This window comes from Lycium ferocissimum, chromosome 4 (assembly GCF_029784015.1).
Source record: "Lycium ferocissimum isolate CSIRO_LF1 chromosome 4, AGI_CSIRO_Lferr_CH_V1, whole genome shotgun sequence".
Taxonomy (NCBI): domain Eukaryota; kingdom Viridiplantae; phylum Streptophyta; class Magnoliopsida; order Solanales; family Solanaceae; genus Lycium; species Lycium ferocissimum.
In genome coordinates, this window is record NC_081345.1 from 35,976,319 (window position 1) to 35,997,157 (window position 20,839).

Sequence of the window (20,839 nt, forward strand, 5' to 3'; positions counted from 1 at the left end):
AGTTAAGACTCTAACCTCAATGAGAAATTTTCAAACTGGAACTGTTTAACACCCCTAATACTAGAGTCGTATGACGCGATAAAGCTATTTTGAAGATTAAAGTTTGGATTGGATCAATTTAAGTTAAGACTCTAACCTCAATGAGAAATTTTCAAACTGGAACTGTTTAACATATACTACGTATAGGGGGACACCGTGTACATGAGGTGACGACAACAAGATCTAAACGAAGTACTAAGCGGAATTATTATATCCTGACCAGACGTTAGATCCTTTTTCAATGCTTCTACAACTTTTCTAATATTTATAGGTGCACGATACGAAGTTAGAAAGACCTTGGTGCATCATCTCGATATTCGATAGAAACAATATTGGTTGAAGTCTGGAAGATACTATGATCCAACTTGATATATAGTCAAACTTTGCATATATGGCTTTTAGAGAATGATGGGTCTCATCAAAGTTTCTCTTAGTCCTTTGAGTTTGATACTCCCCTACGCAAAGAGAGGGAAAAAAAAAAAAAAAAAAAAAAAGGAAATGCTGAAAAGATATACATTTGGAATATTTTGCTCACTCAGAATTTGAAGCGGCATATAGTATAATCAAAATATCGATACCTTGTAAGAACTTTCCCTTGATATCAATGTTCTTACACTCCCCATGGACTATGGAGTGTAGGATAGTGATGAACTGTACAAAATGGGTCTAAAAGTCACAATATGTACCTTACCAGTTTTTCAACTTATCCACATTCTCCCAACGAACAAAACCAATGACTTTTTCTTTCTAGCCCATCAAAGAGAAAGAAAAAGCATGGATGTTTACAAAGCCGACAAAAAATATGAGCTACGAGCACAAAATCTTCTATAGCTCAAGTTAATCATGACAACGTTATGGGAAAATGACTCAAAAAACTGTGCCCTCACCACCAAACTTGTTGAAGTTCCATCAAGTGTCAGTTTTTGGGAGTGGAAGATGGGCTTGATGCCTCTTTGAATGCGGAGGGGCACAGATCACTTACCGAACAGAGTGCACAATGGGGTCTCAAAGGAGTACATATGGTCTGCCCAAAACCTACCTGTTTTCGAGATCAATAGAACTAAGTTAAATGAGCAATAAAAATTAAAAAGAAGATTGGCAGGGCAACCTGAAAACAGAAACGGTAAGCTAATTGTGTACTTCGATGCAACAATTGAATAGTCTTCAGATGCTGAAAAGTTTCAAGAAAGAAGATATAGAGGGGTCTTGAGATGGTCAGTTTTTCAACATTGCACTAGTGTGGAATCATCCTTATGCCGAGGGGCTATCGGAAACAGCCTCTCTGACTCCCAAGGTAGAGGTAAGGTCTACGTACACTCACCCCTCCCCAGACCCCACTTTGTGGGATTTCACTCGGTATGTTGTTGTTGTTGCACTAGTGTGGAATCAATTCAAGTAAATATATTCAGCCTTTTGAGCTTTTAAGATAAGTTCCATTGTTTGAGCTTCTAAGATAAGTTCCATTGCCAGATACCTCATTCTATGTTCTATGAGCAGCACCCTTGTTATTGTCTATACATGGTGCTTCTAAGAAATTTCACAAAAGAATTAATACTGTCCATGCACATCGATGGGTTCTAGAACTACACATGACAATCGGACACTGCAGAATTTATGCATAATGCTTTTTCCAGATTATGGATGGCTTTCATTGAGATAAGATGAAAAGAACCACTCAAGAACCTCTACCAGCTTTTTTACAGTACAAAGGTGGAGAATTGAATATAAGAAGCTATAATTTATGCATGCAAGAAAAATTTGACCAGAGACATACCAAGAGAGGATTGATTGGTACCCATTCTTCCTTCGGAAGCCAAAGCTGCAAGGATTCCCTAGTCTCCTCAGGGGTTCTAGTTTTCTAACAAGAGCAGACAAGTAGGAATCAATTAAACAACATAGTGCATTGTGATGATTAGAGAATTGATAGATCCTTAGATACCATTCTATAAGATACCTTCAGTTTGAAACCCCTCCCTTTCTAAATCACAATATAAGCATTCATTTTTTTGCCCTAATTAGATTGGTTGTAATAGAGGACAGCCATGTAAAGAAGAAAAAAGAAGCAAAATTGTCCAACTGGAGCACGTGCTCCTTGGTGTACACCAAGGGACAATGTAGTAATTTACAGTATTCTGGACAATTTAGTAATTTAACAGTATTCTTCTCCAATGATTTTCCAGTTTTCTCACAATATGTTATGCAACAGATTAGACTAAAACTATCAAACAGGAAAAGATGAGGGTCCATAACAAGCATCCTCTTCAAACCTCCAGAAATTCCTACACCAGGAATAAAAATGTTATTGTGCCACAACTGCTATTACCCAGAATGGTTAACGAAGTGCTCAAACCCCACACCACAGTCTGCTATTATAAAGGTAACCCATAAGTCTGCTAAAGCAAGGCAGAAGTTTAGAGTTTCCTCCCTTTTCTTTTATATCAAGGAATTCCATATATTTTATGCTTTTCTCAACAAATATGAATTTTTAGTTTAAACTTGGAAAATAGTAGCATCCCTTAATTGAGAATCACACACTCCTGACACATTATATGTAGCCTCATTGTCAGATGGAAATCAAGAGTACCTGCTTTGTTCCGGGACGTGATACCCATCCAAGCCGATTAGAAATACGATGCACATGAGTATCTACACATATCCCTTGAACGTTGTCCCATGCAACATTCATAACCTAAAGGAAATACATCCAGCTAAGTTTACAAGTGAGGATGACAAGGAAATAGAGAAAAGCATAACTCCCTTACTAGATGAGCCATCTTGGGACCAATTCCTGGGAGCAGAAGCAATTCTTCCAGAGTACTAGGGATGTCCCCGTCGTATTTTGAAAGACAAATTTTTGCTACTTTTTTCAGGTTGTTAGCCTTTCGCGTGTAAAACCCCACCTGAAAGGGAAAAGGTGTGCATACATCACCAAACAATGTTCCGAAAACTCTCAAGCATGTTGATTAAAGGACAGTGCTTAATGTTATTAATTGTTTCTCGCATTTTAGCTAATTCAGGTCTAACGAAAACAATACTGTATGCGAGTAGTTTGCATAAAAGAAGGCATACTGGATATATCAAACTCTTGATTGTTTCTTCATTTGCCGTGTCAATGGTGTCTGCAGCAAGCAAGCCATTTTGAAGGAGACGCTGAATAGCTCCTGTTGATAATAAGTCATCAATCAGTACAAGTAAAATAACAGAATTCCATGCCCTGCATGTAGTCCAAATTGTTGGAACCGGGGCTTTAGGGGAAAACAAAAAATAATGTAATAATGAGAACACATGATAATTTAGCACTTTCAACTCCAAAACCATGAATTTCAATTTTAGCAACTGTTTTGCCATCCTGATGTTGCTATAATGCTACTTATTTAGAACCAGAACATATGGAAAGGCCTCTATTTGCACATGAGGTCCAAGAGTTTTCAAGTTACAAATAGGCATTTGAGGGAAAACTTCACCATACAAGGTTGCGGGGATATCAGCAGAGCTTTTTGCAATAAGCAGGGGAGCAAACGAGCATCTTGAAATAAAATTCAGAAATACAAAAAGGAAAGGCAGGAATGCTGAAATTTAGAGGAAGAAGCTATTCTATGACTGCTGAGCAATATGGGTTAAGAGGATGAAGACAAGGACAAAGGCAATACCAATTTTTGATTTTAAGATATAGTAATCAGTAGAAAACAAAGTCTCTTAGACAGAAACAAATCGAAACGTTAAGCAAAATAGAACTAGTATTAGCAATATTAGAGTTGAAAAGCAAAGCAAATTACATAAAAAGTGAGTACAGAATCAGTAAGAGAGTTTTCACATTAAAAGATTAGCAACTTTAGAACTTGCCATGATTAACTTGATCTTTCGTCTGGCTTGACAAGAGTGATGATACAAGGACTGCAAATCTTCTTTCCTGATAAACATAAGGTGTCAAAATTAGCAACAAAGTCAAGATGGAACATCCAGAAGTCATCAATAATTCAGGAATTCTACACCAAAGGTCAGCAAGGGATACAATCTGCCAAACTTGAATGGATGTAAAACCCTTTCACAATCAACAATTAGAAGACTTAATTGTCAAAAACATCTAAGCATCTTCAACTGAAGAATAGTTAATCATACTACCTTAACATCTAAGCATCTTCAACTGAAGAATAGTTAATCATACTACTTCCTAAACTAGGCAACACTGAATTAATAGGATATTAATTGAAGACATAACCTTAATAACAACATAAAAGGATAACATCCAACAATTGTATGTTTCACTGAACTTCTTTCACCACAAATGATTTTGCCTTTGTCCTTTTCCAGAGTTAAATAGTTCCTTTTCTGGGGTAAAATACATGGACACTCCTCTAGATAGATAAAAATATGCACCTCCCTGCTAAGAAGTTCACACTACTGACTACCACCACTTGAATTTGGTTCTGTGGCATACATGATCCCTGAAGTTCTGGCAGTAGTTAGTCAAAAGAAAGCCAGAGTTTTTTTTTTTTTTGACTGGTTAGGAAGCCAGAGGTTGCTAATGCCACATAAAAAAAAAGGCTCCAATGTACCCTTTTCGATGCAACTTCCTCTTTTACTAGTCTCCATGTCCTTTTCATCCGTATCTCTAGAGAGTAACATTGTTTCTATCCTCATTGGAGGTGTAATCTTTAGTAAATCCATTTCATCACCTGTCAATACACACACACATTGTTTCTTCGCTTGAGTTATCATTTTGGTCAATAGTAATGACGTCTTACCCTAAGTGAGTTGTTCAAGGGTCCATCCAGGAGTCATTCTAGAACTGTCTTTCTTTATTATCAATCTATTTTATTTTTATTTTTTTGAAATTTTGTAAGTGTTCATAGCTTCCCTAAGCCTGAAACTTGTTCCCCCTCCCCCCCCCCCCCCCCACACACACACACACTCAAACCGTTACTTAACCCTTGCTGACATTGAAAGCTTTCTTACCCAACAATTACCGACCCTTTTCACTCTCAAACCCCACAGATTTGAATCCTATAATTGCTTCAAATTTGTCCCACCATCATAAATATGCTTTTGAGTTCAATTAGTGCAAAAAAAAAAAAAAAAAAAAATCATCACCTTGGGAGGAAGTGAACTCCCAGCTTTCTCACAACCCATGGAGTCTACAGGTGCATCCTCTGAGGATCTCATCTTGCGGATTCCTTCAAGAACTTTTTCCCAGTTCGAAGGTGGTCGTACTGGATCAGATAGACTGACGCCTTTGATTTCTGTCCTTCAACAGACCTTAGCTCAGTGATATGGTTAACCAAGACAAAGTGCCCATTGGCTCAACAAAATGTAGAGTTGCACAAAAGGGTGATTTAAGTCCTCTTTATTTCAAACTAACTAGGGCAAAATATAAACCAAAAGAAACCTTCGTATTAGCAAACCAGACCAAGATAATAAATGATTCTATTAAAAGCAACAAAATTAATCTCACTACTTCTGGACTTGTTGCCTAAGAGTGTCTAGAAAGATGAACTGAAGCAAAGAACACTTTCTTTTTCTTCACTCACTTTGGTAATACAAAATTTACATCTTCATCCAGTATCGAAGAAAAAATTGCATCTTCATGCTACAGTTTCTATTCAAAGTGTCAATTGAGAGCTTCAGTTCTGAATAATTAAAGTAATGAAACCACTGAATGACATAATATTGCTTATCCCTCGAATTGGACTCTTCTGTTAAAAGTTATAGCCATTGCCTTTTCAGATTTGAGATTGACTTGTATGATCTTTTGAACTTCTGGCTAAGTAGAAGAAGGATATCTTGTAGGTTTAACACTTATCCCTTAGGTGGCAAGTTTGTTCCTTTTCATTAAGTGCATATCACATTACCTCCTAAATCTCATTTTCACAATTCTTAGCAGTTAAATATACATCGGTTTCCAGAGTCATCCAAAGCTCACCAGCATAAACAATCATGCATATAGGAAAAGACAAGCTAAAAGCGTATCTAAAGTTTTTCCCACTTCAGAGCAATAATAGAAACCTCTAGATTACCTCATTTACCTGTTTGTGTCAACTGGGATAGAGCTTTTTCTCCTGTCAAACGCGTAGTTTTGGCAGGCTCTGCACAAAGTAAAAAATGATTGGAAAAACAGATGAAAAGCAAGGATATTGGGAAGTCCAAATGCTGATGGACAGGACGTAAAATAGCAGAGCTGCAGAGGTGACAGAACGCTTGTAACTGTTACAGAGTTCTATACCATTTAAGCATCATGAAAACATGAAAAAGAGAAATGGCAATAACATAGAAAATTCTACTTTCACATTGTATCATCCTGTCAATCTATCATATCCAAAAATGGCCTTTTTCACTTGCTCACAATACAAGTGCTTAAACTTTCATCACTTTTCTTTTTTGAGTAGGCATGCACATACTTTCTCTCTTAAAAAACCTGATAATTTTAGTCAAGAAATGATCAGTATTTTTAAGGCTGTGATGACATTACATGTGCCATTGAAAAGCCACAGATATAGATCTTCAATTACTAATAAGCCTTTGGTAAAATGATTTGCAATACTAGGTCATGTGCTTCCTCTCTTATCTCTCTTCAACACTCTAATTCTTTTCACACTGCAATTTCAACTCATTCTTCTACACAACATAATTTTTACATGCCTTACTCATATTCTTTTCTTCCTGTTTATATCACCTTGGTTAGTACACAAGGAAGTCAAAATGCTAAGTTAGGTTTCTCGTGACTAATGCTTCTATGTAAAAATAAAAGATATTCCATGGGTAAAAAAACTCCATTGCCTATATTACTTGAATTAGTCATCTCTTATCACTTTTCTGTTTTTACATTGATATCTTTTCAAACTTATCCTTCTTCAAATTCCAAGAGTTAGTTCAGGTCAAGTCGTGCAATTTTTTGGGTCTCATTAACTCAATCTTGAAGGAAATTTTCTCCTTGAGTCAATAAACAAGTATGGACTCTTAACATTTCTTGGGTCTCATTAACTAAAGTTGTACATTTTTAGTGTCTTCTACTTGAATAAAAACTTTTACAAAATCATGTTCAAACTTCATTGTCTAATCATGCAAAGTTTTGATCCAATTGGATTCATTCTTTTCATCACAAACTATAGAAGTGCTTGTCAAATTTATTGTCCCTGTACCCCAACAGAATAGGGTAGGCAAGAATATGAAGTCAAGTAGTAATAAAGTTTAACAAGGTAACATGTGTTGTGGTTTCTTTAAATTAGATGGAGGTTAAACATGTACTTGCCAGGCACAGGGATACAAGCAGCAAGTTTTGGAAAGATTAACAAGCTACTAAAATAGCAACACGAAATCTTTTTCTTTGATTAGGGACATCCAGGCAAATACTTGTCAATGTGTTGATATCTTGATGGTAATAAGAATAGTTATGGAGTCAAAATAAAGACTTGAGACTTACTTGATTTGGAATATGTATCGTCCTTTGAATAGGCAAAATCCTCTATATCAGGCAGTCTAACAAACTGCAAAAAAAAAAAGGTGTCAGAAAGTTATTTTTCCTTTATGTCACCAAAAAACCAAATGATCAAATTACCTTAAAAAACTCAAATGATCAAAGCAAGTAAGTATTTTGAGATGGTTTATGGTTAAAATGTTAATCAGCTTGTTAGATGCACTATCACAAGTGCACACTGTATGAATCTGGATGCTAAAAGTTATGAAAAGTCTACTCCCTCAACTAATGTACTTACAGCTTGTTTGGATGGTTGTTACATATCTTTTCATAATGTATCATATTATATGTATTGTTTCGATGAACACAATGTTTGGATAGAATGTATTGTTTCCGGTCGTTACATAATGCCATAACTTACAATATTATAAAGAAAAGTAGGGTACGGGGTAGAAGTAATTACAACCATTACAAGCCAAAAGTAATAAAGATCACACTTTTTTCCCAGAAGATTCTTCTTTGACCTCTGCAGCTATGACTTCCAGAGTCTTTTTAACTCTCTTTTTCCGGACGAAAACACGAAGTTCAGGAACTGAGCTTCCACCTGAGCCTTGAGAACCTGAGAACATAAAAATTACTAATACTACTGAAATTTTCCAACAATGGATGAAATCTCCCCCACCCCTCAAAAAAGTTACTCCTATTAATGTACTTATTAGTTACAACCATTTCAAGCCAAAAGTAACAAAGATATACCATACCCCTCCGTCCCACTTACCTTTCTTTTTGATCTGTCCCAAAAAGAGTGAAACCTCTTTCTATGTTTAGCAAGTTGACAATTCAAACATCCTAAACATAAAACTTGCTGAAATTTCCACTACCCCTCAAAAAAGTTACTCCTTTTATTTGTATTTTTCAAAGCATATACGTGCATATTTAAAGATGTGATTCAAAAAGTTATTATAACTGGGAATGCTTTGAAAAATGGATTCTTTTTTGCTGACCTGGGCTTTTCTCAAAAGGGGTTTCTTGCTTGAGGGAACTTCGCGTTCTTCGCATTTTGGCGGATGAAATTGTTTGAATACCAAGTGGAAGAAGAAGCGCAGTGTTTTTCACAAGACAGAGAGGCATTTTTTGATTAAAATCAAACCATAGTTTCGTTTCTTGGTTCTTGGACCCTGCCTCCAACAATGAAAAAAGTAGAAGCACATTTGTGTTAATTATTGGTAAATTTAGTTATAATTCTATACCTCATTTTTGACATTTAAATTGTTAGAATCGCATTTATAAACTTGACAATTTTATCACATTAATTAAGTAACCATGTGTTTTTTTGTCTACTAATTCTTCAAGTTTAAAGCAATTAAATGTTGTAAAAATATAAAGGATTGATAATATTCTAAGGCATACGCGAATGGAAGTCTTTTTGTCATATCATACTCAAATAATTTCCTCACATAATCTACTGATAATATTCATTTATGAAAAATGCAAAATTAAAAGTACTATAATCACAAACAAGCAACGTAAAGGAAATTTGTAAAAAAAGATCAATTTTGTCGTATCACTTGACAATTTTATAAGACATGCTCGATCGGAAATCTTTTTGTCATATTAAACACTCCAATGATCCCTTAATTTTTACTCCAACAATCCCTTAATTTTTACTTAGCTAATAAATTAGTAGTTGAGGTTGTTGTTCTTTTAGTGTTTTCATAATAGTTCATATACCTCCATGGATTTTTTAAAAATGATATTCAAGTTTATGTACTTATAATTTTAGTCGCGCGGCTTACATAGTAGATGAGTTTATGGTGACCATCATTAATGTAGTTTTTATTTAGATATAGAAAGAGTGTTTGGACCTATAATTTTGAGAATGTTGTCATCAAAACTTTACTTGTCCTTAGAACAAAATCTCTTTTTAAATTTCTCAACTATTGTTAAATTCAAATCACACTAGATATCAATGAGTTTAAGTGTTACATCTCGTAGTTTAAGGAACCCTGTGTTTTTTTGTGTACTAATTCTTCAAGTTAAAAGCAATTAAATATTGTAAAAGATAAAGGATTGATAATATTCTAAGGCATACGTGAACGGAAGTCTTTTTGTCATATCATACTCAAATAATTTCCTCCATAATCTACTGAAAATAGTCATTTATGAAAAATGCAAAATTAAAAGTACTATAATCACAAACAAGCAACGTAAAGGAAATTTGTAAAAAAAGATCAATTTTGTCATATCACTTGACAATTTTATGAGACGTGCTCGATCGGGAATCTTTTTGTCATATTAAACACTCCAACAATCCTTTAATTTTTACTTAGCTAATAAATTAGTAGTTGAGGTTGTTGTTCTTTTAGTGTTTTCATAATAGTTCATATACCTCCATAGATTATTTAAAAATGATATTCAAGTTTATGTACTTATAATTTTAGTCGCGCGGCTTACCTAGTAGATGAGTTTATGGTGACCATCATTAATGTAGTCTTTATTTAGATATAGAAAGAGTGTTTGGACCTATAATTTTGAGAATATTGCCATCAAAAATTTACTTGTCCTTAGAACAAAATCTCTTTTTAAATTTCTCAACTATTGTTAAATTCAAATCACACTAGGTATCAATGAGTTTAAGTTATATGTACTTATAATGTAAAAGTTATCTACGCAACCAGATTAATTGAAAAGTAATTATTAGTAACTCAATTCAATAATACAGATTAATTAAAATAATAAAAATTATGTTATAACAAATTAAACTACAATAATAAATTAATATAATTCTTTTTTATATTATGGTGTATATAACTTGAATTCACATAGGAATCAGTTGAAGCATTCTTCTTTTAGAAATTTCGAAACATTGATCCCTGAAAGTTACTTTTCCAAAGTTTCCATTCCCTTTGTTGGTAGTAAGTAAGTAATTTTCTTCTTCTTCTTCTTCTTCTTCTTCTTGATTTCCAAACTTGGACCGGAGAAGAAAGCGATGACAGTGGGAGCAGGAATTGGATATGCTTTGTTAGCACTTGGCCCTTCTCTTTCTCTCTTCATCTCTGTTATCTCCAAAAAGCCCTTCTTGATTCTCACTCTTCTTTCTAGGTAATCTTTCTCTCTACTATCAGCTTTACTTATTTTGTTATACAACAGTAATGATATTATTGACAAATTGGGTGCTATCTTTTTTCTTCTGGGACACACATGTATTTTTGGCAACTTGGTGGTTTTCTCTTTCATGGGTGTGAATGCAGACATATTGTTGTCATTTTTTCCTTAAAGATTGTGTTTTTTTTTTTAACTGGGTGGGTGTGATTGATTTATGGTAAATGCTGACATATAGTTGTCATTCTTTGTTCATTTCATTATAATAGGAAATCCCTTTGTTGCTTAATCACTTTTCATTTTCATATCTAGATGAGTACTAAGGATGGCTATATGAACTTTAAGTTGTTACATTTTCACTATACATGTTGTTTTCTTCTGCTGTAATCAGTTTGGGCTTTCGGAAACAGCCTCTCTACCTACACGAGGTAGGGGTAAGGTCTGCGTACACTCTACCCTCCCCAGACCCCACTTTGTGAGATTATACTGGTATGTTGTTGTAATCAGTTTGGTGTTTGTCTATTTGTGTGGTTAATTAGTAGATTTCCATATAATAGTATTGTCAACTTCTGATTTTTCTATGCAAATAAATTTTCTTTCTTTCTATTTTTGGTAGCACATTGGTATGGCTTATGAGTCTGATAGTAATGTCAGCTCTCTGGAGGGCTTTCCTTCCACTGAAAACTGCGGCATGGTGGCCGTATACAATCCTCATACTCACTTCAGTCGGTTTTCAAGAAGGGCTTCGTATTCTCTTCTGGAAAGTTTACAAGTAAGTCGACCCACAACTAATGTCTTGTGTATACTTTTCTGTCTCCATTGGTTAAACTAGTTGTAATTGTGAGAAAATCATAGGTGATAGAGATCTCATCATAACTAATTAGTTTCTTTGCAAAAGAATTGTGTGAAGGGTAGAAATGCAAAATAGAAGAAAAATAACTTGACCTCAATGCCATTTGATTTCCCAAAAACATTTGGAGTTTCATACACATGATTTTTTTCCGAAGTCACATATGAAAATGTGAAAGACTTGAATTTGCATATGTATTGAACTCATATAATTTCCTGTGGATAAGGTCATCAAAGTGGCGCTCTCTAAATTATGTTATGAAAATGTGAAGGACTCGCATAAGTATTAAACTCATATAATTTCCAGTGCAAGAGGTCATCAAAGTGGCGCTCTTTAGAATGTACTATGAAAATGTGAAGGACTTTGTATGTGTATTAAACTCGTATAATTTCCAGTGCAAGAGGTCATCAACGTGAAGATCTCCAAATTAGAGGCATCATTTATCCCCACAAGTCCTTGGTTTTTGCTACCTGGACCAAGGTCAATTGCGCCAATTGATCACACAAGAAAGCCAAGATGCGATATATCATCACTTTGATAATCATCTGAAGTGCCTTTGACGTATAGCGAACATAGTTTCACATGGAACTGCTTGAGATAGGAGATGTTAAAGCCAATGAAGTAAATGACATGCAGAAATGAATAAGCATAGCTTTTTTAAGATGTATACATCCTTTTCATGAGTAGGGGATAGTCCATGTTTCCCTGCCGCCCCTTATGTCTAGGATACATGGCACGTTTTCCATGTTGGAAGTGGTGCGTGGTTACAAAAACTAGCATATGAGGAATGTAAATTCAGTTATCAGAGAGATCATGAAACTTATTTTCTAATAAAAAGTTGGTAGAAGTACATCCTATCTGCTTATATTTTGCTGGACTACGACCACAACAAGTAATCTATCCTTCTGCTCATTCCCTCTCCTCATTTGGCTTTTTCTTCTTCAGCAGACTCTTCTATTTGTTGTTATTAATTAACTTGGCAAAACTTAAAGAACTTGAACCTAGTTAATTATATCTTAATTCTTACATGAATTGTCCTAATACCCCTGTCAAGTCATTGTCTTAAACTCAAAAGGGGGTTCATCGTGAAACTTGACTTACACAAATCCTACATCGAAATAGGAGGAAAAAGTTAGGGGCCATATAAGGGTGAGCTCAGAATTAAACCGTTGAGGGCCCTTTTGGGTTAAAGCCCAAGGGAACAAAACCGTGATGCCCAAAAACCTTGAGGTGGCTCAGTGGTCGGGCAAAGCTGACAATACCTTGACAATTAGGTCCGGCCGAGACACGTGTCATGTTGAGCATGGATGTTTGGTCAAACAATGGTGGTCTTTTGGGGGAATTAGGTAATTACAACTGCTATGATCCGTGAGATGTCTTTTTAATTTTATGATTTGCTAATGTACATCCTACTTTAGCTAATCTTTGTTTTGGATAACCGAGAAATCTCATGTGAGTTAGCTGGTCCAACCCCAATTACTTTCATTGTCCGAACTCGGGGGACTACGGGCCAGCCCCCTACCCTGGTTGTTTATATATCAGTCTTTAGTTAATGACCTAGTGGTAGGATTTGAACTTGTGACGTGTGTCTAAATCACACTTCTAGCTTTAGCTAATTCTTGAACTCCTGGTCATAATGAATTTAAAACTACTATTTCTGTTTCCTATGAAACAATGTTTTCTTCTTCATTCCACACAGTGAGTGATCCAATTCCTATTTCCCTTTCGTCACATGCCTTTATTTCTCTAGTTTCAGCTCGAAACATCATTGCTTGACATGGTTTATAATTTTCATTTGAAAATTTCTTGCTGCTGTTGCTTTGTTATAACTGCGACCTCAAAAGATTGGTTATAATTTGTTGGGAAGAGCTGTTATGACTTCCAGTACCTTTATTTACCCTTTACTTTGTATTCCATGTTTGTGTCATGTCAGGAAGCTTGAGGATATATTGGATGCATTTGCTGACAGAGTCTCTAAACCTCGTCTCTTTATGACGGACAAGATGCAAATTGCTCTTGGTAGAATGCTGAACAAATTCACTACATTTCTTTTGGTTTCTAGTATTTAGTTTTGATACTTTTGTCCCGTAGAATTTTATTGGTTATAGTTTTCTTTTCTCACTATGGTACCTAATCGCGAGGCTTGCCAAAATCAGTTTAGAAGACTTGTCACAATGATCTGGAAACCCCTAGCCTTAACCCACACCCAATAAGGGGGAAAATAAAAAAGTGGAAGCAGCTCACCTACCCATTGAGAGTGTACTCTTTTATGCTTAAGCTGGGATACTATTACTCTTTGTACCCCTTCCAGCTCCAAGTTGTTTCAACTTTCTCGAATATTATTTGGATCTTTCGATTTATGGTGAAGAAAACATGAATTACATTTCTGCTATTAGATATCTAGTGTAGTTTCTGTCTTTCTGATGTTCTTTCTGTTGATCTGCCATTAATATCTGATGCGTTGACATGCAGCTGGGGGTTTGGGACATGGTGTGGCTCATGCTGTGTTTTTTTGCCTTGGCCTTTTGACACCTGCATTTGGACCAGCAACATATTATGTAGAGAAATGCTCAAAGATGCCCTTTTTTCTTGTTTCTGGTAAGGGAAATCTGCTATTCCTGAGTTCCTCTTTTATTCTTTTGGAAACAGCTTCTGAGTACCTTATATTATTGATCTTCAGCAAACTTTCTATATGTGAAAGATTATGAGCACCAACCCAAAAGTTTTAAGGCAGTGAATGGAGTAACTTAGGACCATTATAAGCTTCTTTGGATATCCTTACACAACTAATGAGGGACAATTGTAATCTTTAACCCCCACACATATGTGTAACCCGGTTCTAGAGCATACACGTGGACTTGAACAATTCTTTCTTTTATATTTCATATTTATGTTATTTTATTTTTTAAGAAGATTAAAGAGTGGGCTTGTAGTAGAGAGAGAGATTAGCCTCAACAAGTCAAAGATAGATTGGGCCTGGAGTACAGAGATAAAGAGAGAGTAGGTTCAAAAGGCTAAAGAGTGGAAATGGAGTAGAGAGAGTATAGGCTCAATAGGCTGAAGAGTCGATCAACAGAAAAGTTAGTGACTCAATATGCTGGATTGGGAGAGAGAAGCCTAGACCTGCTTGATGGCCCAATAGAGATAAAAACAAGTAGGGATAAAGCATGTATGATGACGAGGTTACCTAAAATTTTGGTTCCCTTTCCTTGGGGTTGCCACTACTGTTTAACTCAGAAAAATAGTGTAAATTATGGTGAATGTTGCCATAGTGTTGCTTAATACCTAGATGGTTATGCAGTCCTATAACACTATTTGGCATTTTAAATTGCAGCAATTATAGCCCTTGCATTTGCTACCATCCACACTTTCTCCATGGTTATTGCGTTCAGTGGATATGAAGAAGGAAACAAAGTGGACCAGTGTTTCGCTCCTGTTGTTCACTTAATTGCTGCAATGTTGGTAAGTATCTAGATTGTCTAATTCCCATCTTGTCTCGCTTGCAGGTATGAAATACATTTTCATTGTTGTAAAGGCAATTATAGATCCTGGAAGGCAATTCTGATTGGTCGATAAAAATCAGTTTGCATGTTAACGGGAAATACTGTTCCTGTAACCAATAAAGTTCTTGGTTTTGTCAATCTAGTTTCTCTTTTCCGGGAGAAGTACTCAATATTTCAACACACTAAGTTATCTACTCAAACACTGAAGAGGAATGTTTAGGTACAAAATCGTTTTTGTGTGCTTGTAAATTACCACAATATCAAATCAAAAAAATTCTTAAACCTTTTTGAATGACTTTCCTTTGCATAAGGTAGCATCTATTAACTGCTGACCGGTACAATCTAGAAAAGAGCGTTGGACTTACATGAACCACCGGAGAGTGGGAGAACCTTCCATGTCGATGCACAGATCCCACCCACCCTAAAAGGATGCCAAAGCTTTTTTCAGGTTGAACATGATATGTGAAATTTTTTATAACTGAGAAATCCCCGAGGGTTAGTGGCACAAGGTTTGAAAGTCATTGGATAATGGGCCCACCCTTCTACCCTTTTCCCCTTAAATACCAAGCTTTTGCTATGACAGAATTCGAATCCATGACGTGCATCTAATTCACACATCATATGTTGTGCTCTTACCACTAAACCAAAGCCCTTGGGGCCATGATATGTGCAGAATGTTTAACTCATGATTTGTCCAATTCATTGAATCCATTGTTCGGACATTGAAGTAAATTTATGACACCAAATGTTTATGAATTATGACACCAAATGTTTATGAACTTTGTTAGTGCCACCTTCATCCACAGTCAATCATAACAGGTTACTTACACTCTTGGTTACTGAGAGTTGTACCTTTTACATTTTTCATGTGTGCATATCTTTAGCAAGATAGAATCCAGAACAGGAACTGCCATGACTGGCTTACTTTTCATTTCCTGATTCCTCAGGCAGGACCAGATCTGCCGAAAGAGGTTCATTTCTTCTTAATTCCTTGAAATCAATGACTTGACCATACAATTCAATATCAGTTGCTGATTTTATTTAATGTACAGTTGATCAAGTTTAAAATTACACTGAACTTCGTAGACGTCGTACTATTTTGAAGAAAAACTTAAGCAATGTCTAGTGGAATTTGATTAAATGGCGATTTTAGGATCACTCTTGCTGACATCTGGTTTGTTTTCAGACACTGACAAATCTTGCATTTGGAGGCTGCATGATTGGCATTCCACTTCTGTATTGTGTAGCAATTGTGACCTTAGTACATTGCGGAAAGATGGCATGGAGGAGATTGATAGAAAGCCGAAGCAGGGAAGGAAACTTGAGCAATAGCCAATAAGCAAGGCTAAACTTTTTCTTATGTTTTGATGAATATCAGGTTTGTAATTGCCATGTGTCTGAAGCATGGATCATTTCAGTAGTTTATTGTCTAATTGGAACTTATTTTTGTACACAAATGATTCCCATCCGCACCCTTTGCCCAAGGCAGCTCGAGGGGAGGCTAGTAAAAATTTTACTTTATGCCCCTAAAAATACTTTATAGTGAATTTTATGATTTTATTTTGTTAAGAAAATATTGAAGGTTATAGAAAAAGAAAATAACAAATCTCTATTAATAAATAAAAGAAAGAAAGACGACCTACTTTTTAACCGTAGAAATTATTTAGGACTTTGAATTAACTACTCAAATTTTCATATTAATAAATAAAATTTTATATAAAAGATCTAAGGTAATGTATTGCACCACATGACAAACATCTTATTAACTTGAATTAGATCTTATCAATTTAAATAATAATAATATTACTTACCATATGCTTGTTGAAGTACGACAAGGCTTTATATCTTGTAAAAATTATATGGTATAAACAAGTAAGTACGAAAAGAATAAAATGTGACACAATTGGGTCTTGAGCCTTGAATTGATTGACACAATTGGGTCTTGAGCCTTGAATTGATTTACATGTAATTGTTTTATTTTTAATAATACAAGTATCAACTATCTATATCAACCATGAATTAAGTAGATGAAAAGATAGCAAGTAATATCTGACACCATTTATCACCTTAGAAAAATAAGATTTGAAAATTGCTTTCATTAAAATTTTTAAAATCATAGTCGAATGTTAAAATCATAAACTATGGGGTTCTAGCTAGAGAATGCTAAGGGGAGTAATTTGTCATAATCATCGTTGTTGGTGGATCCTACTGGCTAGTAGTTAAATCTTCAGAACTATTTGGATGGCTAGAGCTAGGATCATCGGCTAAAGATAAGGGTCTTCATTCTCCTTCGACTCGACGCTAGCGATGTAGGCAGAGCCACCACCGTTGTTGTCTTGACAGGCCCTACCAGTGCTATAAGTCTAGGGCTGAGCATAAACACCGAAAACCAAAACAACCGGACCGAACCGAATTAATTCGGTTTTTTCGATTTTTCGATTCCGTTATTGTTCTTTTTTTAGAACAAATTCGGTGTTCGGTTTTGGGTTACCGACTTACCGGTTCTTTGGTACTTTGACTTAAATGAATACAAAAAAAATTATAACACTCAGAGTCCACTTACTCTTAGGCCCAAATTAGAATTATCCAAATGAAGGTCCAAGCCCATCCCTAGCTAACTCCTAATTTCATTTCAGTTCCTCCCTTCCTCTTCTTAGAATAGCGGCAGCGACTTCGTTTCCTCACTTCCGGCGGCTCTGCTCCTCACTTCTGGCGTTTCTTCTTTAGCTGCACTTTGGGTAACTATTTCTTGCACTACAATTTTGAGAAACCCAGCTATGAAATAGCTTTCTTTTTGCAGCCCAAATGAAAAATCAAAAACCCAATTCAGGATTCTTTCGTTGTTATTGTTCAAGAATTGAAGATATAGTATTAGGACATAGGAAATGAACTAGTTTGTCAAGTTCTGGTTCAAGTGGATCTATTTTTTCGATTATGTTGACGACTTTGTTGGATATTGAGATTTCCTCAAAGGAAATGAATGATTTGGAGTAAATTGAACGAAAAATGGAGCATGTAATTTTGTGAACCATTTCAGGCCCATAAAAAAAAATGAATTAGAAAAATCGAAATCGAACCGAAATTTGAGAAAATCGAACCGAAGAACCGAACACTCACCCCTAGCTATAACTAGTGCTCCTTCTTTGCTTTATTTCCGATCCAAAAACCAAGAAACTGATACACAGAGTTCCGTTCAAGAAACCTACCACAAAAACAATAAATAAGTACTGGAAAAAAAGATGTATGAATAAAAAAGGGTCAAAAGTTGTAACCCAACAAATAATATTCCAAGATAGTATGGCTTTTGGAACCAAATCATATCGGCTGGAGTAAATTTTCAAGTTAATATTAAAAATAAGGAGAATTTAAGTATGATACAAAAACATAAATGTCAATTAATAAAATCAGCTCCAGTATTTAAAATTGTTTTTCAACATTTGATGATCATAGTAGTTAATTAGCTAAACCTAAATAGGCTCTAACTTAACTCGATCATAACTCCAGGTTCTACTCTACTTCCTTTTTTTTTTGGTTGTGTGGAAAAAATGGGATATTTTGTAATATGAATTTTTTCTTGGTCTTTCTTTGCAAGGTAAAGACGAAAACAAAATGAAAAAAGAAAAAAATCACATTTGGCCACTCAAGGTGGGAAAATAATTTCATCTCTATTTTACCTGTTATATTCTTCACTTATTTGTAAGCAACTTGCCTGTTATGAGTGGGGTGTTCATGGTCCCGTTTGACTCAGTTTTTTATTAAAATCAAACCAAACCAATTAAGTCGGTTTTTCTTAATATTCAAACCAACTAAACCAAACCATTATAGTATAAATTCTAACGGTTTCGGTTTTGTCGGTTTAGTTCGATTTTTGCGATTTTTTGGATTTTATGAATGTATTAATACAAAGAACCTTTGAATCAAATGGTAACAAAATTTGGCTTTGACCGTAATCCATTCAAATCTAAGAATCTTCTTAATTAATTCATTAACTTTATTTAGATATAGGCCTATGTTTATGGGATAGGAATTACAGAAACATAACATCTACTTTTCAGGATTTTAGCTACCTCCCTACATATAACCTTTCAATATTGCGCAACCCTTTCGAAATTTTGTTATCTAGACTCATCGTGTTTACGAAGCATTGAGAAGAAATCACGAAAGTTAAAATAGAAAATGATAAACAGAAAGACAAATTCATCAACCAAATCTTTTTAAATTCCAATTGCCATTTTCCCCACTTTAATTTGTTACGGATAAAATGCTAGCTTATTAGTAGCAATTCAGATGGCATGTAAATGAGGGAATCGTAAAACCGAATAAGGGGAAAATTCTATTTTACCTTTAGCAAAGTTCTTTTTATTTTATCTTAAACTTAAATGGGCCACACTTTTCTTTCTAATTATTTGAATTTGTATTTGACTTGGAATGAGCCAAAATTTTGAAGAAGATATATATATATATATATTTTAAATGTGTACGTATCTATCGGTTTGGTTGGGTTTTGGTTCGGGTTTTTTAGGTTTAACACCAAACCAAACCAAATGTTATCGGTTTTTTAAAATTTAAAACCAAATCAAGTCAAACCAAGTCGGTTTGACTCGATTTACCGGTTCGGATCGATTTTTCGGTCTCATTTGAACATCCTGTTATAACAAAAGACATATCCTATTCTGGTACAATTGTTTAACAATCAATTTCTAGCAAATTCTAATCAAGTCATTCTAGAGACAGATGTAAAATTACTAAGTAAATAATCTTAAGCAAATTCTCATCATGTTATTCTCTAGAGGGGCGATTCAAATGGTAGTGTTCTTCGTGGTCTTGTGAATACAGTTATTAATACAATAATTTTAGTCAAGTCAAAACGTTAGAATATGACGCACATCTGATTATTATTGTAATCATTCTTACTTTACTTTCATACTTAAGTTCCCTTATTAGATTTTGAAATAACGGAAAAGGCTCAAATATGCCATTGAACTATCGAAAATGGCTCATTTATACTACTCGTCAATAATTTGGCTCATTTATGCCATCGAACTATAGGAAATGGCTCATTTATGCCACTCATCAATAGTTTGACTCATTTATGTCATTACTCGTTACCAAAATGACTCATCCATGCCATTTTTCATTAACGCCGGTTTTATAATACAAGATATGACACGTGGCCTCCAATTAGAGATCTACGTCATTTAATTAAACTAACCCAATTTTAAATATCAAATTAAGAAAAAAATCCGACCCATACACCCTGTCCACCCACAACCATAATCTCAAGTGGGCCGTAGGAAGGCCACGTGTCATTTACATTATGGTATTGTAAACATAGACTAGTAAACTTTGCTATCACGTTTAATGAAATATGACATGGATGAGTCATTTTGGAAACGACGAATATATATGGCAATAAATGAGTCAAACTATGATGAGTAAAGAAATAAATGAAACGCGGCATTTGCTATAGTTCGTATGTCATAAATGAGTCATTTCTATAGATATCGATGGCATAAACGAGCCAAACTATTGACGGTGAGTATGGCGTACAGAATACGGTATCTCTTACCATTTCCGATGGTTCGATGCATATTTTGACACAGCTTTTTCTCGTTGAAATAATAGATCTTAATATAGAATTTTGGTGATTTGTATGACTCGGAGTATGGGCTACAACCGAAGTTTTGGAATATATACATTTCAATCTAATTTCAGAAAATAGAAGTTACGATCAAGACGCAACTTTCTTTAGTAAGATGGTAATCTAGGTAGAGTCTGCAACTTAAATGACCCAAAAAATGTGTTCGGTGATAATCGGGAAATAATCCTTAAGTCTACTCCAAAAAATAAAAAAAAAAGTAACCAAACTACCTATTGCGCACTAAATTAATGGGCAATAGGATCAAACTGCGTAGAGAAATTTACATTTTGCAC

The 20,839-nt window shown here is 34.9% G+C and overlaps 2 protein-coding genes across 4 annotated transcripts; one reads left to right on the plus strand and one right to left on the minus strand.

Moving 5' to 3' along the window:
* Window positions 1-612: 612 nt before the first annotated feature.
* On the minus strand, window positions 613-8,659 carry LOC132052609 (endonuclease III homolog 1, chloroplastic-like). 2 transcript variants are annotated; one of them, XM_059444223.1, is made up of 11 exons: window positions 8,455-8,658; window positions 7,948-8,069; window positions 7,457-7,520; window positions 6,063-6,122; window positions 5,131-5,279; window positions 3,883-3,949; window positions 3,109-3,200; window positions 2,802-2,939; window positions 2,624-2,728; window positions 1,814-1,897; window positions 613-1,078 (listed from the first exon to the last, which is right to left on the minus strand). In XM_059444223.1, exons 1-11 carry the CDS (start codon window positions 8,579-8,581, stop codon window positions 956-958), a joined length of 1,131 nt encoding a protein of 376 aa, XP_059300206.1. In that variant the 5' UTR covers window positions 8,582-8,658; the 3' UTR covers window positions 613-955. The 2 variants fall into 2 exon arrangements, with proteins under 2 accessions (XP_059300206.1, XP_059300207.1); XM_059444224.1 differs by lacking the exon at window positions 6,063-6,122 and having other exon boundaries at window positions 8,455-8,659.
* A 1,712-nt stretch (window positions 8,660-10,371) lies between these two features.
* On the plus strand, window positions 10,372-16,348 carry LOC132052610 (gamma-secretase subunit APH1-like). Of its 2 annotated transcripts, XM_059444225.1 has the most exons (7): window positions 10,372-10,552; window positions 11,169-11,324; window positions 13,336-13,421; window positions 13,875-14,000; window positions 14,737-14,864; window positions 15,790-15,876; window positions 16,092-16,348. In XM_059444225.1, the coding sequence occupies exons 1-7, from the start codon at window positions 10,440-10,442 to the stop codon at window positions 16,242-16,244; spliced, it is 849 nt and encodes a 282-aa protein (XP_059300208.1). In that variant the 5' UTR covers window positions 10,372-10,439; the 3' UTR covers window positions 16,245-16,348. The 2 variants fall into 2 exon arrangements, with proteins under 2 accessions (XP_059300208.1, XP_059300209.1); XM_059444226.1 differs by lacking the exon at window positions 15,790-15,876 and having other exon boundaries at window positions 10,376-10,552.
* Window positions 16,349-20,839: the final 4,491 nt, after the last annotated feature.

Coding starts and splice junctions, on each gene's coding strand:
- LOC132052610 (XM_059444225.1), top strand. CDS start 10,440: ATGACAGTGGGAGCAGGAATTGGATATGCTTTGTTAGCACTTGGCCCT. Junction 10,553..11,168: donor ATTCTCACTCTTCTTTCTAG/GTAATCTTTCTC, acceptor TATTTTTGGTAG/CACATTGGTATGGCTTATGA. Junction 14,001..14,736: donor GCCCTTTTTTCTTGTTTCTG/GTAAGGGAAATC, acceptor TTTAAATTGCAG/CAATTATAGCCCTTGCATTT.
- LOC132052609 (XM_059444223.1), bottom strand. CDS start 8,581: ATGCCTCTCTGTCTTGTGAAAAACACTGCGCTTCTTCTTCCACTTGGT. Junction 2,729..2,801: donor GTCCCAAGATGGCTCATCTA/GTAAGGGAGTTA, acceptor TATTTCCTTTAG/GTTATGAATGTTGCATGGGA. Junction 1,898..2,623: donor CACGTCCCGGAACAAAGCAG/GTACTCTTGATT, acceptor TGCTCTTGTTAG/AAAACTAGAACCCCTGAGGA.